This window comes from Peromyscus maniculatus, chromosome 7, assembly GCF_049852395.1.
Source record: "Peromyscus maniculatus bairdii isolate BWxNUB_F1_BW_parent chromosome 7, HU_Pman_BW_mat_3.1, whole genome shotgun sequence".
Taxonomy (NCBI): Eukaryota; Metazoa; Chordata; class Mammalia; order Rodentia; family Cricetidae; genus Peromyscus; species Peromyscus maniculatus.
The window spans coordinates 591,907-611,356 of NC_134858.1; the positions used below are offsets into that span (position 1 = coordinate 591,907).

A 19,450-nucleotide genomic window follows, 5' to 3' on the forward strand; every position below is an offset into this window, starting at 1 on the left:
TTTACAAAAAACTGATTTAACGTAGAATAAAATGCAGTGCAAAAGGCATTCAATTACAAGAATCTTGTGTGTATATTATATATTTCTGTGAGGAATTAAAATAAGTGGTAAAAAAAATCTCAAGTTGGATAAGACAATTTTTCAGTCCACGAGGAAGTGAGCACATGAACATGACATTCAGTGATTTGACTTAACACAAAATATTGTTTGAAAGTGCAGGAGTTCTTTTTCAATAATTTTCTTTTTAAGTACCTGATAACACTGTAATGGACATTGGATCTTATGTTTGGCAGAAAATATAAGATAATTTCATAAAAGCATACTTGAACAACCACAAATTGCAAATGAGAAAGATCCAAGTTATATAGTACCTTTTATGTTGAACTTGAAGAAAGTTTTGCTCTTAATTCAATTGACCATCTCATATTATTTCCTTTAACCAGTGGTTATGAGATTAAAAACTTTTGTGAATGTGGAGAAGTTCTGAATATATTTCTGTCATCTTTTTCCCCCTCCTCTAGATGTTTAAGAAATCATTGGTAAAGATGTTTGAAGATAAAGGATTGGATTGTATCTTTTTAGAGACTAATATGGGCATGAAGAAGCAGTATCATATGATTTATGAGTGTATCCCTCTCCCAAGGGAAGTGGGTGATATGGCTCCCATCTATTTTAAGGTATTTATAAGTAGTTTTTGTGTACATTCTTATTTTTTTTTATATTCATTTTAGGGAGAATATATTTGTACTAATGTATTATTTATTTATTTATTTATTTATTTATTTATTTATTTATTTATTTATTTATTTATTTTTGGTTTTTCGAGACAGGGTTTCTCTGCGTAGCTTTGCGCCTTTCCTGGAGCTCACTTGGTAGCCCAAGCTGGCCTCGAACTCACAGCGATCCGCCTGGCTCTGCCTCCCGAGTGCTGGGATTAAAGGCGTGTGCAACCACCGCCCGGCCATTTTTTAATATAGCCATACCAAATTTTATATAAAAAATGAAGTAAAAGCATAAAATAATCTAAATACATTTCTGTATAAATAATTTTGAACTTTTTGTGTAACAGGGAGTGCTAAGAAGTATAAATAAGCTATGAATAATGACTTAAAGTTTATATTTTAATGTCTTTAGTGAAGTCATTGTTTTACCATGAGGAATTCCAAATAATAACTCTAGGAAGGTGACCTCATGCAGTTGTATAGGGAATAACAGCCTACCTGGTATATTTAAATTGGATGTAGTTGAATGTTAGTTTCACCTTAAAACTTGTTTCATCAATGGTAAGGTAAAAAAAGATTATTTTGTAAATAATACCTGTACTAGTTAACTTAGAAAGTCTTAAAATTCCATTTCTATGTATTTTTATCTCTACTTTTAAAAAAGTATACTTTAGTTTTGAGAGTAATTTTTCTCAACATGTTTATTTCCAGTTTTATAGTCCGAAATAGTTTTTGGTACCCACAAATAATATACACTCCTTTGGTGTTTGGAAGAAGAAAAGTAAAATTAAATGAATTTGAGTAGACTTCTATTAATGCAAAAGGAAATTTGTGAAATTTTACATTCACAGATCATATTCTATCTTAAATTACTTAATCTTCTCAAGGATGGCTTTTTGTCCCATGAAGTTGAGCTCGTCACTATAAAGTTAAGAGAAAAAGAATTTTGTCTCTGACTAAAAGTTGGGCTTCAAAACATTAAGTAGTTCTAGTTTTAAATCTTCTAATTAAGGCTTTCACCCATTCAAAATGACAGTCTATCCTATGTACTGAAACCTGCATTCACCTAGAAAACAAAACAACACAAAAACTTGTCTCTTTGTGTTTGCTACTCTTGATTTCTTTTTTTTCACATGGTTGTTTCTTAGAAAGCCATAATGGAATCTGATGAAGAATGGTCCATGAATAAGAAGTTGATTGATTTATCTTCAAAAGATATTAGAAAGTCTGTGAGTATTAAGTTTTTGTAATATAAGAAATTACTATAGTATTGAGAATGTTTGTGAATGTCTACCTCTTGTTTGAGAATTAGGCCATTTGCCTGAGTGAGTAAAGGTGAAACAAAAGTACGCTTCAACAAAAAGTATTTCATTCTGTCAAACGCTCATTTGTTCAAATCTTTGTTCCTGGTGCTCAGCCCCCTGCCCTTTTACTCACCAAAATTGTCTGGGGTGGCCTCTGTATTTTGCTGTGACAAGGTCTCAGGAGGATACTTTTGTCACTGGTATTTTAATGAAAGAAACAATTTGTATTGGCTCCATTTTGAGTTTAGAACACCCTCCCTCTTTTTCTGTTCCTCCTTCTCTTCCCACTCCATTAAAACAAAAATGTGTGTGCATGTGTGCATCCATGTCTTCTCCTTCTACTGTGTTTTAGACAGGGTCTCTTGCTACATATACTTAGGCCAGCTAACACAAGCCTCCAGGGATTCTCTTGTCTCTGCATTCAGTCTTGCCACAAGAATCCTGAGATTATGGATGTGTGGTACCACATCAAGCTTTTTTGGGTTCTGGGGATCCCAACTCAGGTCCTTCCACTTGTGTGGCAAGGACCTGCTGAGCTATTTCCCTGACCCCAAGTTTATTTTTTATATAGAAGTTCCGTGCTGCATTCCTAGAATATAGTAGTTGGGTTACATTACGTGTTTACCACTTTCTTGGATGTATAGTTCATTTTTGACGCCTAGGTCAACTTTTAGATACGATATAGTAACTACTTTTTTTTTTTGTATGTCTTTTATTTCATTTTACAATACTATTCAGTTTTACATAACAGCCACAGATTCCGTTGTTCTCCCCTTCCTGCCCCCCTCCCTTTCCCCCCAGCCTACACCCCATTCCCACCTCCTCCAGAGCAAGGCCTCTACTGAGGACTGAGATCGGCCTGATAGACTCAGTCCAGGCAGGTCCAGTCCCCTCCTCCCTGATTGAGCCAAGCGTCCCTGCATAAGTCCCAGGTTTCAAACAGCTAATTCATGCAATGAGCCCAGGACCTGGTACCACTGCCTAGATGCCTCCCAAACATATCAAGCCAATCAACTGTCTCACCTATTCAGAGGGCCTGTTCCAGTTGGGGCCCTCAGCCTTTGGTTCATAGTTCATGTGTTTCCATTCCTTTGGCTATTTGTCCCTGTGCTTTATCCAACCTTGGTTTCAACAATTCTCGCTCATATAAACCCTCCTCTTTCTCACTAATTAGACTCCCGGAGCTCCACCTGGGGCCTAGCCGTGGCTGTCTGCATCTAGATTCCTCAGTCCTTGGATGGGGTTTCTGGCACAACTATTAGGGTGTTTGGCCATCCCATCACCAGAGTAGTTCAGTTTCGGCTGTCTCTCGGCCATTGTCAGCAGTCTTTTGTGGGGGTATCTTTGTGGATTTCTGTGGGCCTCTTTAGCACTTTGTTTCTTCCTTTTCTCATGTGGTCTTCATTTACCATGGTCTCCTATTCCTTGTTCTCCCTCTCTGTTCTTGATCCAGCTGGGATCTTCCGCTCTCTTTCCCTCGACCCTCGCCCTTCATTGCTCCCACTCATGTCCAGGTTGTTCATGTAGATCTCAGTCATTTCTCCATCATTGGGTGATCCTCGTGTCTTTCTTGAGATCCTGTTTTCCAGGTAGCCTCCCTGGTGATGTGAGTAGCAGTCCAGTCATCCTTGTTCCACATCTAGTATCCTGCTATGAGTGAGTACATACCATATTTGTCTTTCTGAGTCTGGGTTACCTCACTCAGGATGATTTTTCCTAGATCCATCCATTTGCCTGCAAACCTGATGATGTCATTGTTTTTCTCTGCTGAGTAGTATTCCATTGTGTATATGTGCCACAATTTATTTATCTGTTCTTCAATTGAAGGGCATCTAGGTTGTTTCCAGGTTTTGGCTATTACAAACAATGCTGATATAAACATAACTCAGCAAGTGCTCTTGTGGTATGATTGAGCATTTCTTGGGTATATGCCCAAGAGTGGTATAGCTGGATCTTGGGGGAGATTGATTTCCAATTTTCTAAGAAAGCTCCATATTGATTTCCAACATGGTTGTACAAGCTTGCATTCCCATCAGCAGTGGAGGAGAGTTCCCCTAGTTCCACATCCTCTCCAGCATAAAGTGTGTTCAGTGTTTTTGATCTTAGCCATTCTGACAGGCGTAAGGTGGTATTCCCTGATGATTAGGGGTGTTGAACAATTCCTTAAATGTCTTTCAGTCATTTGAGTTTCCTCTGTTGAGAATTCTCTGTTCAGTTCTATAGCCCATTTCTTAATTGGACTGTTGGTCGTTTTGATGTCTATTTTCTTGAGTTCCTTATATATTCTAGATATCAGTCCTCTGTCAGATGTGGGGTTGGTGAAGATCTTTTCCCATTCTGTAGGCTGTCGCTTTGCCTTGTTGACCATATCCTTTGCTCTACAAAAGCTTCTCAGTTTCAAGAGGTCCCATTGATTGATTGTTTCTCTCAGTGTCTATGCTACTGGTGTTATGTTTAGGAAGTGATCTCCTATGCCAATGCGTTCAAGACTGCTTCCTACTTTCTCTTCTAGCACGTTCAGAGTAGCTGGATTTATGTTGAGGTCCTTGATCCACTTGGACTTAAGTTTTGTGCACGGTGACATATATGGATCTATTTGCAGCCTTCTACACATTGATATCCAGTTATGCCAGCACCATTTGTTGAAGATGCTTTCTTTTTTCCATTGTACACTTTTGGCTTCTTTGTCAAAAAATTTTATGTTCATAGGTGTGTGGGTTAATGTCCGGGTTTTCAATTCGATTCCATTGGTCCACATGTCAGTTTTTATGCCAATACTAAGCTGTTTTTATTACTGTAGCTCTATAGTAGAGCTTGAAGTCAGGGATTGTGATGCCTCCAGAGGTTGTTTTATTGTACAGGATTCTTTTGGCTATCCTGGGTTTTTTGTTTTTCCATATGAAGTTGAGTTTTTTTCTTTCCAGGTCTGTAAAGAGTTGTGTTGGTATTTTGATGGGGATTGCATTTAATCTGTAGATTGCTTTTGGTAAAATTTCCATTTTTACTATGTTGGTCCTGCCTATCCATGAGCATGGGAGATCTTTCCATTTTCTGACATCTTCTTCAATTTCTTTTTTCAGGGATTTAAAGTTCTTGTCATATAGGTCCTTCACTTGCTTGATTATTGTTACCCCAAAGTATTTTATGTCATTTGTGGATATTGTAAAGGGTGATGTATCTCTGATTTCCTTCTCAGCTTCTTTGTCCTTTGTATATAGGAGGGCTACTGATTTTTTTGAGTTGATCTTGTATCCTGCTATGTTGCTGAAGGTGTTTATAAGCTTTATCAGTTTCTGGGTGGAATCTTTGGGGTCATTCAAGTATACTATCATGTCATTTGCAAATAGGGAAAGCTTGACTTCTTCCTTTCCAATTTGTATCCCCTTAATCTCCTTATGTTGTCTTATTGCTCTGGCTTCAAGTACTATATTGAATAAGTATGGGGAGAGCGGACAGCCTTGCCTCGTTCCTGATTTTAGTGGAATTGCTTTGAGTTTCTCTCCATTTAATTTGATGTTGCTGCTGGCTTGCTGTAAATTGCTTTTATTATGTTTAGGTATGTTCCCTGTATTCCTGATCTCTCCAAGACTTTTATCATGAAGGGGTGTTAGATTTTTGTCAAATGCCTTTTCTGCATCTAGTGAGATGATCATGTGGTTTTTTTCTTTGAGTTTGTTTATATGGTGTATTACATTGATGGACTTTTGTATGTTGAACCACCCTTGCATCCCTGGGATGAAGCCTACTTGATCATGGTGGATAATTGTTCTGATGTGTTCTTGGAGTCTGACGATATAGTAACTACTTCTATAGTGACTATTGTTTTGTAGAAATAAAAATTAAATTGAATAGAGATTTAATAAATGTATATTGCTTTTGAATTACCTTTAAAAATAACTCATTCTGTAAGTCTTCATTGCTTGTCTGCTGTTTAACAGCTCTGTTCTGGGCATGCTCTGTGTGTAGTAGATGAGAACAGAGAAGATGGTTGCTTTTATAGAGCTTACTTACTGTCAATTCAGCCCCATGCTAAACCCAGTCTTCCGTACAGAAGGTTTTTAAAATACATCTGTTACTTGCCCATGGAGGCTTTTCATGCTGCTAAGGGTTCAATAGTCTACCAGAGACTGGATGACCTGCAAACCATAAATAAAGCATTTCACCATGAGGCCTTTTTATTGAAAATGTCTGGCCACTGCTGTTCAACTAGATATTAGGTACCACTGGAATATTTTCCCTCCATTTCTGCTTTTGGAAAGCCAAACATCTAATTCAAAACACATAGATGGCTAGCATTCCCTATCACACTGATAGCCAGCTCAAAGATGCTTATTTCATAGAACTAGTGAAGATACAGTTTCAACTCAGAGGGAGAGTGTTTTGTCTACAGTCCTTTTCTGTTGCTCCCCTAGAAAACTCACCAAGAATTTTAAGGGGTTAAAAAAAAAAACAATCCTAAGTGTCTTGTTTACTTGTTCACTCTTCTTTCTATTGGCTTATTGAAACAGTGTCTAATATACAGTTTTTGTTTTTTAAATCATAATTTCATACTCAATTCTTTCCTAAAATTGTAAATGCAGCCAATGTATTCCAAGTTGAAAGTTCAAAAGAAATGTATTATCCCACATTTACTACTGTAAGTGCAACTTGTAGGTCATCTACTGCTTAAGCTTGTTTTTCTAAAACCTATGCTTAGTACATGAGCTAAGTAGCCAGGTGCTCTTGCTAATTTAACTGATGTGGAAAACAAGAAGCAGGTCTGGCTGCATATAAGAACAGGAGTCATTCTTTAGCATCAACAATCTGAAGGTGGGAATCCTTGAAGCAGTAAGGCTTTGTAGAATTTTTTTACCTGAGTCTCTTTGTGAGTTGAAGGCAGATAACTTCTTGGTGCATCTTGATGTCCATGTATGTGGAATAGTGAGGAGAACTTAATACCAGAAGAATTCCAAAAGAGCCATCTTTTAGGGTAACATGCTTTCCAATGCTTTAAAATGATGTTTCAGAACATGAAGTGAGTAAATACTAAGTCACTTTAACATTGCATATCAGAAAGACTTAAAACATTCTTCTGTATGTTTTGTGGCCTTAATAATTTCAAAAGGTTTTTGCCTTCCTCTTTGGTGTTGGGGTCATTTTTTTTTTCTCCACCTACATTCTTAGGTTTCAGTAGAGATTCATGTATTTGTACTTTGTTCTGATTCTTTTGCGTGTGTGTGTGTGTGTGTGTGTGTGTGTGTGTGTGTGTATACATGGCAATATATATTGTGAATATAAGTATACTATTTCTAGGGTCTTTAGATTCCTTGGAGAGTGATATCAAGCCTAGGGTTAGGGTTAAGAAAATAAATGTTATAAACAGATCTGAGTGCTGAGTGTAGAGGAATCATGTTATTACAAAGAATCTGTCTAAAAAAATGGGCACTGAAAAAAAAGCAAAGCTGTTGCATTGAAATTTCAGGAAAGTTCTTGATCAGTTAAAAAAATTAATATGAATTTTGTGGGAAATGTAGCAGTCAATATTTGGAGATAATTGCTTTTTAATAAAAAAAACTTTTTTTCAAGGGAAATTTGAGTTAACTAGAAGTGTAGATACTTAGAGGAAGTTAGGCATTACTGTTGAAATCAGAGGGAGAAATTCAGACTGAAAAGCCAGGCAGTTTTCACAGTTTTGCTATCGATCTACACAACACTCTACAGTTTCTGTGTGCATCCCTCCCCTGTCCAGTTCATAATGTGGTTTTTAATTGTTATGTAGTATGTTTAGGGCTGACCACTTGGGATTTGATATGCTCCATGAGAGCTTGTTCCTGGAGGAAATTAAGTTTCACTCTTACCGGCCATTGATCATTTGTAACTCTTTATCCCCATTGGGGCCTGGCATGATTTTCCCCATCTATGTTGGCATGCCTTGTCAATATGCTGTTCTTGTTCTGTAGCATGAATCCTAAATGGTCTTATAATAAAAACCCAGAGCCAGATGTCAGGGTGAAAGCTGAAGGATTAGAAAAGCAGAGCAATTCATAGCCATCACCTCTTACTTCACCAGCTCCTCAGCCTGCCAGAGCCAGTTCCTGTCTCTTCCCTCCTTATATTCCTTTCTCTGCCCAGCCATTCACTTCCTGTTTCAACCTTCCTAGTGCTTGGTTTAAAAGTGTATGATCCCAAGTGCTGGAATTAAAAGTGTGTGCCACCACTGCCTGGCTTTCTTTCTCTTTTAGACTAGATTAATCTCATGTAGTCCAGTGTGTACTTGAACTCACAAAAATCCACATGGATCTCTGCCTCTGCCTCCCAAGTGCTAGGATTAAAGGTGTGTGCCACCACTCCCTGACCTCTGTGGCTAACTCTGGCTGGCTCTGTTCTTTGATCTTCAGGCAAGTTTTATTACTTAGATTACAAACAATATATCACCACATTGTTCAGGTAACCATATTGTTGAGATTATTTGCATTCATTTTCTCGGCCATGCCTAGTAGACCCTACATAGCAACAGGCCATCCTGGACCTCTGCCTCTTAAAACAGTTTTTGTTTTTTTGTGCTCCCTCTCCAGTGATTTTTTCCCCGGAGCCTTACGTGTAGGGGTTGCATTGCAGATATATCAGTTGAAATTGAGCAACCACAGACCCTTCCTTATTTCTCTGCATTTTGACCCGTTGTAGATCTCTGTAATAGTCCTAGTTATAAAAAGAAGTTTCTTTGAGGAGGGCTGACAGGTATACTTATCTGTGAGTATAAATATTTTGAACACAGACATTACAGTGGGTTAGAAAAATGGCAGTAGTAGGTTCTCCTTTCATGTCTATGACCTCTCTAGCCATAAGTAGTTGACTAGATTTATAGAGCCAAGCATGAATTTCCTACTATTAACTTGCCCTTAAATCCAATTAGACAACTTTGCCTACCTTCAAGATAGAGCCACTCTTAAACCATTGAGAATATTTTGCCAGTCCCATCATTGTTAGAGTTCATAGGTGTTACAGCTTGGTAGGAGTACAGATTGTACCTCTCCTTTGGCACCTTACATAATCCTTTCCCACAGTATGAAAACTAGTCCTCTGGGAGGAGGCTTTCAGTTCAGGTCTAGCTCAGTTACTCCAAGTCCTGAATGCTACCTGTTCTCTCTTAGGTATGGGTCCTAGCTTTAGATTTGAATAGATAACCTGAAGTATCTGAAGGAGTCAGTAAAGTACAATGTGAGAAAAGCTCTAGAGAAGAGAATAGTAGGAAGCAGGTACTATTAAAGGGGTAATTGCAAGAATGGAGGACTTTTAGCTGAGGATAAGGAAGGAAGCAAACCATAATACAGGGGAATGGAGAAGAAGGAGAGATACATAACATTAAGGTTGTTTGAAAAAGACATAGGGTAACACACTGTTTTATAAACTGTGCTCTATCTAACAGAAACCCCAGTGCCAGGCTTGGGAAACCTCCCCTCAAGTTGGTGATTAGAGGAATACAAGAACGTAAAAAAATACGGGCTGTTGCCATTGCCCTTGGTTGCCTTCCGGAACTTGAAATTCAGACTCTATTTCTGTGTACACTGTTAAAGAGTGGAACTGGAGTTCCAACAGTTTTCCTTATGCTAGACAAGGCAGGAAAAGGAGAGTGCTAGTGAAGACAAATATGCAGGTGCCTTTGTCATAGCTAATGACAACAGAACTGCAGGCCCCACCTGCTGGAGCCTGAAAAACAGAATAAAGGAGAAGTCATTGTCATTTATATAAATGCTATGATTTCATTTTCCATCTTGCAAGTACCCCAGAGGCATTGAGTATATTAGTTTTCTGTACAGCAGTGGCAGTAGCTTAAAATGCTGTACAGTAATCTCACATTCCAGTTCGGAATGTCTTAAGTATGAAATGTGCTCTGTTGGGTGTCTCCTGAAGACTCTGAAGAAGAGGTGTTTGTTTGTTTGTTTGTTTGTTTGTTTGTTTTTTAATTGGACTGACATTGAACCTGGGGCTCTGTGCATGTAAAACAAGTGCATTCCCACTGAGCCATATCCCCAGCCTTAGTTTTGTTTCCTTTTTCTTTTTAAGTACATGCTCACTGGTCTCCCAAGCCTGCTTTGAGTCTGTTTGTAGCCAAGTCCTTGAATTTGAAGCCTTCCTCCTTCAGCCTCCAGAGTGGCTTTGACTATAGGCTTTTGCCATCAGTTCTACAGAAGAGAGGACACTCTTATCATCTCAGTTGATAGAAGCTTTTTGTATGTATGGCTTGTGGCCTTCCTCTGCCTTCAAAGTGCAGAGTTGGTTGAGTACTCAGGCCTCCTGTTTCTTATAATTATTCTTGTGCTTGCATTTATCTCATGTGAATAACCCAACATCACCATTTCATTATAAGACTCCTAGCTTGTTCACACCCTTAATGTCCCTTTTGCCATGTAAAGTAGCATACTCAGGGCTTTGACATATTCAGGACCCATTATTCTGCCTACCAGAGTGTAATACAAAGAAAGAGAAAGAATATATTTCTTCAAGTTACTTCTCAAAGTATCACATGCTGCATGCCTGGTGACCTAGTTAGGTGGCACAGTGTCCAATAGAGCCTTCTTTTCTATTGTCATTGGACGGCTTTGTACAAAGCATTCTTGTAGAGATAGAAATGAAAGTAACAGTCTCCAGGAAGGGCTTGGTCTTGCCTCAACTGAATGTAGCAGGCTTTCCTGACTCAGGAGACTTTAGCCTTTTGGAGGAGGGAATGGAGGGGAAGGCTGGGGTGGGGGGAGCAGGAGAAGAGATGAGAGAGATGATCTGTGGCTAGTATGTAAAATGAATAAAAAAAAAATCTAAAATAAAAAGAAAGTAACAGTCTCCTATGCTGTTAGATTAGAGCTGAGGACTTGTGTTTATGTCATTCTCTTGGATATTCCCAGCAAACCACAGAATGCTTCATGTTTCTCCTGAGACTCAAATGTTACAGAATTGTACGGCATTACATACTCATGAGAATCAGACATGTGCTTAAAGCCCTATCTGTCCGTTTTTACTTTATTTTTTCTTGATTGTCAATACATGACTATTATCTTAAAAACATATGCCAGGCGGTGGTGGTGCACGCCTTTAATCCCAGCACTCGGGAGGCAGAGCCAGGCTCTGTGAGTTCGAGGCCAGCCTGGGCTACCAAGTGAGCTCCAGGAAAGGTGCAAAGCTACGCAGAGAAACCCTGTTTCGAAAAAACAAAAAAAAAAAAAATATATATATATATATAACTTTAAAAAAATATAAATCAACATTTTATGTTTATATTTATAGACTGTTTTTTTTTAATTATTGCTTTTCCTGTTAAATGAGCAACATTTTGTTGTCCCTAATTTTATTGGATATAATGATTAAAGAGGATTTCTCTGTTCCTACTATATGTTACTGCATACTCTAAAATTCTGCCTTCCTAAGTACTCAATACCAATTGTGTGTTCTTAAGTAGGAATATGTGGGTCAGTGTCCAGATAACTCAGTGCTGATTGTGTGGTGGTATTAGAGGGAAAACTTACTGTATATTGACAAACATGGATAATTTCTAATGATAAAAGTTGGAACTTAGAGGAAAAACTTACAAAGATACAAAATCTGCCCAATAAGAAAGCAAGAAATTATAGCTCTTTTCAATCAGTATGGAGATTAAAACTCTTCCTTGTCTCCTTGTCCCTCGTGCCTTTCTCCCCTTCTCCTGTGTGTGTGGGGGGGGGGGAAGGAAAGGGAAGGAAAAAAGACTAATAGAGAGCTGATCCCAAGGTATTGTGAAATTAACTTGGTAAACTAAATATTGCTTTATTTATCTCACTAGTTACTGAGAGAAATTAATATTATAAATTTATTTATATTTGATAAATATTATAGTGAAAATTTTATGCATATGTAAACAAAGCCACAAATATATGATCAAGCTCCCGCTTCCTAAGTGAAATATGAACAAAACATACTTTTATTTGTGTAATCATAGAAAAATTATTCCTTGACTCTGTAAAATATTTGAATAATTTTTTTCTACTATCTCCAAGAATAGGAAAGTATTTGTTTTGATTGAATTGCTAGACTTGACGAAGATGTGTCTGGCTGAAAGTCTGTCAGAATGAAATCTTTTCCTTGGAAAGTTAGGTAATTGGAAGTTTGTCATGTACATTCTCCTGAAGGATGATTGGTTCCCTTGTGGCAGAGAATTGGAGAAAGCATAGCTTTCTTATTTCATGTGCAATTTGTTTGTTTACTTAGGTGCCCAGAGGCTTGCCTTACTTTGCTGTAGACTTTGGCCTTCAGGGAGGATTTGCCCACGTCATTGAAAATCAACACAAATTTCCTCGTTACTTTGGAAAGGTAAACTCAGAAATTTGATAAAAACCCTGGAGTTTAGTGGTTTGGTTAATACTTTCACAAGGGTGCAAAAGAAAATTAAAAGTTTCTACACAGTATACAAGAATTTGGTGAGTTGTTCTTCATACAAGTTTGAGAGAGGGATGGGGTTAGGATGTAACAATAAAAATGTACCAGAATATTAATGATTGAGTAAGAGACATCATTGTGTAACAGACTTTTTGACAGTGTGCTCAGTCTCAGTAACTGTAATGTTGTCCTGACTTTGGAGTCTGGCAGCTTTGTCCTGAAAAAATTGTGGCACTTGCTAATGTTTATTAAGGGCTTACAGTGTGCCCGTCTACTGTCAGAACAGTCATCTTGTGCTCACAGTAACTCTATTGTCTACATTTTCTTCTAACATTTGTTGTACAGATTAGAAAACTCTAAACTGCAGACAGAGGGGTTATGTAACTTGTCTAGGGTTTTGTGCTAAATCAGAGAACCCAGGTACCACAGGTCATGGTTAATGCAGATAATAAATTGTTTCAGCTCTTCATTTATAGTTAAGGTATAATCCAGGAAAAATAAATGACTCATTGCACACAGCTAGGTTCTGGGCATATAGGAAAGGCCCAGTGATTTGATTGGCAGTAGTTTCTTTCAGGGAAGAAAAAAAAAAAAAAGCCTTCCTAAGAGTATATTCCTTAAATTAGGGGTCTGTTTACTAAGTATCTAAATTCTTGTCAGAAACTGGAATGAAATTAATGTAGCATTTGAAATTGGCAAAATGAATCTGGGCCTAGCTCAGGCCTTTTTGTATGACCTCTATGTGCCTATACCAAGAGAGAGAGGAGCCTTGATAAACTCTGCTGAATGTTCCTAATGGTCCACCCTGCTTGCCCCTCTACCCTACTCTTATCTGCATGAGAAAATCTTCTACAATGAATTGGGATGTGCCAAGAGGAAACAGAGCTCCAATGGTTTGGATCCAGAACTCACTATGCTGCTGTCCTTAATGAGTACCCAGATTCCAAAGTCACATGGATTTTTGAATTAATGCTTATAGATTCTCACATAGCTCAGGCTGGTCTGAACTCATAGCTGAATATGTGCTTGTGCTCCTGATCATCCTGCCGCCACCTCCTGATGTTGGTTTCCAAGAGTGTACCATCAGGCCTGTTTTTATATAGCCTTGGGGATCAAACCCACAGCTTCATTCATGTCAGGTGCACTCTACCCTTGTTTGAGAAGTTTGCAGAATTTTTTTCTATAAAATTACCAACAACAAGTAACCAAATCAATAACAATAACAAAACCTTTGTTTTCACTGCTCTGAAAAATCCTGTTGTTGTTCCCTAGAGATTTTTAATTTTTAGCTCTAGATTCATAGTTTTAAAAATGTGTTTCTAGAGGAAAGGATACCACTAACCCATTGATTTACTTATTAAATTTTCATTGGGAGAATTGCCTTCCCTTCAAATAATACTCATTCATTGTTCTTATATAATACATTTTTCAGATTGAATGGGCAGTTTCCCCATGCCTCAGAGTATGCTTTTTAGGAAATACTTTGGATTCTCCTTTGACTTGCTGCCCAAGAAATTACTCAGAGAACAATGGAAAAATGATCTCAGTGCAGTAAGAGAATGAGAACCCGTTTTGCACTGTCACATAATGCATGCAGGGGTCTAGAGACAGTTAAGACAGACACATAAACTACCCTTTCTCGGACTGTACTGTAGATGGGCTGATGCCAGGAAATTCTTGCACTAAATCTGAATTTCTCCTGAGATCATATACAGAGTACTTTCTTAATGGCGGGTGGTTCCCTTTTCTGTTTTATCCAACAAGTAGGACATTTTTTATTTGTTTTAAATGTCTTATGGTCTTTGCTAGCTCTCTTTTCCCACTATATAGCTGAGACTTTATTATTCTGCTTCTCACCACATCTCCATATTCTCTTATGAGCTCTCTGTTGACATATTAGTTATATTTATGAGCAAGGAAATTAAATTTTATTTTCTTCCTCCCTTTTGTTACCATTAGATAGATATACTAATGAGCAACCAAGCAGACAAATTACTTCACCAGAGACATCACAAGGACTCTGAGGATCAGAGAGTTTGAAATTAAGATTGGAAATAAGGTTTATTTTGCTTGAAACTAATATGTAGTATGTATACATTGTCACAAAGAATTATTTAATATTATATTTAATAGCAAAATAAATGAGTAGTTTCCTTCTTGATTACATTGTTTATACATGTATATATTCATATTTTTCTTACTCTTTAAAAGGAAATCATTGGTGGTATGCTGGATCTAGAGCCCAGGCTGTGGAGGAAGGGCATTGGAGAAAGCTTTGAGGACCAAAGGAAGAAAGTGTTGCAGTTTGCTCAGTGGTGGAAACCATTTGATGTCACCAAAAGTAAAAGCTCTTAAGTGTATCCTGCATGTGTCATTTCCTCTGCTGAGCCCACTCAGTTTATGTTTATTATATTTATAAGCAACTTTGCCTTGGCCCCTAGGGAAGGGAGCAGCAGCTGGCCACTCTAGTCACTGACACCTAGTCAAGTTGTTTTCTTCCTTATGGCTCCTGGAGACTTAGTTTGGTGATTGTGGAATAAGAGCAGGTATATCAGGATAATTGGTTCACATTCCTTTCTGTATCTACTTCTGGCTATTCCAAATTATTTGGTTACTCTAGAAAAGGACTCCAGGGGAAAGTGAGTCTGCTTCCATGTAGAGTCTGTCGCCTAGCTTCTATTTTGCTTTTTATATAAAACCAGATGTATTCAGTACTAAGTGAAATTTATTTTCTTAGTTTTATGGAAGAGTTCTTTTTTTTCTTTTTCTACTAGTAGCATATAGTATCACTCTGTATTATCTTTGTTAAAGAAAAGGATTAAAAACTAAATGATAATGAAAATATACATAAACTCAAACTTGTTTTTATTTTGGACCTTTAAGTAGTCTGAATTTTGGTAATTTTAAAAGCAATTTTTCTAAAGAGCACAATTTTCAGTTGTTTGGGGTTCATGTAAAGTTAAAATCTGTAGCCAAATCACTGTGTTGGGGTCTTAATGTTGTCACAAATGTTCAATAATGTAAGTATTCAGGGAATGTTCTCTTGTTCCTACTTGATTAAAGGTATTTAACTTTTATTGTTCTCAACATTTGATCTTGAGAAAACCTTGTATTTATAAAATGTGTGTTATAATAAGACTTTTTTAAAAATTCAAACTGTAGTATTTTATTATAAAATGTTAGTGCCTAGAATCACTGTGAAGTATGTTCCAGAGTAACTTGTGATACATTTATTTTAAAGTCAGGTTGTCACTGTTCCAATGTATGTTCCTTGTATGTTAAAAAAGGCAACTGTTTTTGTTCTTCTAAAATTTCACAAATAATGATAACACTTAATGGTTTTAATTTTCAGTACTTATAAATTACATCTAAGTGTATATGTGTGTTTATATAGTAAACAGGTGTGACAGTATTATATGTTTTCAAACTATTGGCTTTGTCTCAAATCTTAAACAAATCTAAAACTTTCATTTTTATAATCAGTGAGTTAAAACATTTGTTTATAAAGTGCTAATTCATGTTGATAGTTCAAAAATATGAATACTCCTGCTTTACATTCTACAGAATCTGTAGCAGGTATATCCCAATGTACTCTTTGTCCTGGTTCCAGTTACTTCTTGTTTTGTTTTGTTTTGTTTTGTTTTGTTGTTGCTTTTTGTTTTTCGAGACAGGGTTTCTCTGTCTTTGCGCCTTCCCTAGAACTCACTGTAGCCCAGGCTGTCCTCGAACTCGCAGAGATCCTTCTGCCTCTGCCTCCTGAGTGCTGGGATTAAAGGCGTGTGCCACTACTGCCCAGCCAGTTACGTCTTAATGCACAATTTCTCAAAACCTCAGTGGCTTGTAATAATGACTATTATCTTGTACCGTATGGTTGGAGCTTTCGATGATTTGCCTTTATGATGTCTGGGTCCTCGGCTAAAGTGGCTCAAACATCTGGAGATGACTGGAGTTGTTTCTTGAGGCTTTTGTTCTTTATACTGCAAATGCTAATGTTCTATGTGGCTTTGTCACTTATGTACCTAGTGTCTGGGCTGGGGAACAGCAGCAGGGAATATTTTGGTATCATTTTCTCTATAAATGCTATCTTCAGAATAGTTAGATTTTTTTCTCTTCCTTAAAACTCCCCCAGAGCAACTATTTCAAAGGAAAACTTAACAAGTAGGATGTGCCAGTTCCCAAGGCAGAGCCCAGATACTAGTACAACTTGATATTTCTGTATTATGTTTGTCAAACATGGCTTAGAGCCTACCTACATTTAAGAAGAGGGATGGGGCTGAGCATGAAAGTGTAAGTCTTTAATCCCAACACTTGGGAGGCAGGCAGGCATGTCTCTGTTAATTCAAGGCCAGCCTGGTCTATGTAGTCACAGGTCAGACTATTTAGGGAGATCTAGTCTTAAAAAACCAAAACCAAGCCAAACAAACAAACAAGCAAACAAAATAGTGAGTGAGTGAGTGGGTGAGTGGGTGTTGTAGTCTTGCCTTTGATTGAAGAAATGTGAAATAATGTATGGCCACTTTTATTTCATTGCAATTTGCTCTGCCTTCAAATTTATATGTCTTTCCTGTTTAAAAAAAAAAAAAACTACAGCAGTGAGAGTAGCATCTGTTAATGCTGTAGGCATCGTCATTGAAAAGGAAAGAAGACAGTCAGGAGAAATGTTCAGTCTATATTCTCTAGTGAGTCTGAAATTAAACTGGGCATATGTTACTGTATTAGAGCCTCAGTCTGTTCTTGAGAAGTGTCTAGTTCTTTTCTCTATTTTTGGTGCTCTTAATTTAGTTAAGTTGGCCTTCCTTTTGCATAAGAAATTGTTCAAGAATTATACCTGGAGACTAAATAGAGTGACCATGTTGCCCTTCTGCCTCAAATCATCAACAGACAACATAAATCAAACCATAATTTTCAGGTAAGTAGAATCAGAATCAGAACAAAGTTTGGTGATCTCTGAGAGACAGGAACAAGTGAGACAACTCGTCTAAGTCCTGTCCTATCACTTTGAGTATGTCCACAAGGTGGGGGATCCAGGAAGAGCCTGTTGCATTATTCACCTTGAGTATGTCCACAAGGTGTGTGTGTGGGGACATCCAGGAAGAGCCTTTTGCATCATTCAACTTAAAGAATAACAGTTTTCAGTACAGAGATATCTAGACCACAGGTAGTTACTAAAGGAGAGTTTGCTAGACAGGGAGCCATATTTAGTGTATATATGAGGAGGCATTCTTTAGTTAAAGATTAACCTACTTGAGAGTTTACAGTAACATTGTTTATCTACCAGAATGTAAAAATGCATGATTGACTGAGATTAGGGGGACAGAATGTTATCACAGCGTGTGGAATAATAGTTGTAATAGTTTAGAATTATTGCTTCAAGTCTGAGTGCTGATCTAGTTTAGAGAAACAGACCTTAGAAGAGGCAAAGATATGAAACTGTTTCCAAGCAACTTAATTGCAGTGTAGAACAAAGCTCAAAAGTATAAAAAAAAAAAAAAAAAAAAAAACAGCCACACAAAGCACCAAAATGGCAACTGCTTGGATAGGTATGTTTTGTTTTTTTCTTTAGAAGATAAGTACTATTTAAGCAAAAATAATGAGGAATTTATAGCATCTAAAAGTAAAATCACAAATAGTGAAGATATGTAAAGGGAAGAAGTAGAAGTGTGTACTGCTGTAAGTTTGTTGCTCTATTCTTGAAGTGTTAATAACTTAAATATAGACTTTGGTAAGTTAAAAGTACATGAATACAGTTTCTAAAGAAGACCTTAAGATTAAGAGAATATAGTTGAAAAAGCCAATAAAGAAGATAAAAATACCAGGAGACTAGAAAAGCAAAGTACAAGTGAGACAAATAAAAAAACATTTTTTACCCTTCACACACCAATAATAACTTCCTCCTTTTGTGTAGCAAATTTCCACAAGACTAGCTGCTTACAGCAACACTCTTTTACCTGTTTTCATAGCGTCTGTGCCAGGATGTCAGGCACACTTAGTCAAGGTTGTGATCATTGCCAGACAGGACAGGCTCTTCATCTGGAAGCTGTACTGGTTAAAGATCTCCTTTCTCACCCACATGGTTGTTTGCTACATTCATATCCTTTCAACCAGGAAGGATAGCTTCATGTGTTTTCCATGTCGTTGGCCATCTTCTATGTATGGCATTAACAGATCTTCACTACATATGTTTACCAACATTGTCAATTACTTCTTCATAGTCAATTCAATATCAGAGGGATCTGTTAAAGATGACTACCATATAAGGTATTAAGGTAATCACATATGACTTGAACAAATTTTTATATACATCCTGTCACCACTATGTGTTATTGGTTAGAAGCAAGCCCCAAATCTTTCCTGCACCCAAAGCATCTGCACCCACTATGACCAACAAGTGTCAATCCGTGTGAGGCAAGAAAGAAATTCTGTTCAACATGACTCAGTAGCTGGCACTAGTTCAAACTTTGAGAGTCTGACACCAGGCAGTATATTTTAAGTATACTTAAGCACAACCATTTGGAAAAAGTTTCCCAATGGCAATTAATTGCATGTGTACAACAAAGGTTAGGACATGATTACATTGAAACTCTTGTGAAGTACAAGTGACATCTTCCATAAATATAGGCACAGAAAATATTGGTAAGGTTGGGAAGAAAAATCTACAAAAGTTAGTTGAGAGAGCAGGCAAATTTTTCTTGGCGAGAGGCATCAGTTAATATCTTAAAGCCAGTTTTAAAGCTGTGGTTAGTATTTCCATTGACGACTAAGAAGACAAATGTAATTTTAGGTGAGACCGGCTATTTCACTGGGACAATTGTTTGTAACCTGAGCATTTTCTTTCCATGGTTTCTCAGCTCTCTTGTAAGTGGGAAAGACAAGAATACTTTATTTTCATGCTCAATTCTACACATTCAGGGACAATAAAAATTAGAGGTGTTGTTTTTAGTCTATTCATTAAAAATAATGATTACAGATCAAATATATACTTTCAACATGTTAGAATTTGTGTGTTAGACAATTCTGAACAGAGGACTGAAGGCTTTTTTA

General features: G+C 37.3%; 1 protein-coding gene across 2 annotated transcripts in view; it reads left to right on the forward strand.

The window, feature by feature from the left end:
* Positions 1-17,124, forward strand: part of Cwf19l2 (CWF19 like cell cycle control factor 2) — a 102,523-nt gene extending 85,399 nt beyond the window's left edge. The window contains exons 15-18 of one of the 2 annotated variants that reach the window (XR_013052591.1): positions 522-677; positions 1,871-3,682; positions 12,242-12,343; positions 14,621-14,769. Coding sequence is in view for 1 of the 2 variants with exons in the window: in XM_006992011.4 (XP_006992073.1) it covers positions 522-677; positions 1,871-1,951; positions 12,242-12,343; positions 14,621-14,764 (483 nt within the window). In the remaining variant the exon portion in view is untranslated. Of the gene's footprint in view, positions 1-521; positions 678-1,870; positions 3,683-12,241; positions 12,344-14,620 lie in introns of both variants that reach the window. The other variant, XM_006992011.4, reaches the window with a different exon arrangement.
* Positions 17,125-19,450: the final 2,326 nt, after the last annotated feature.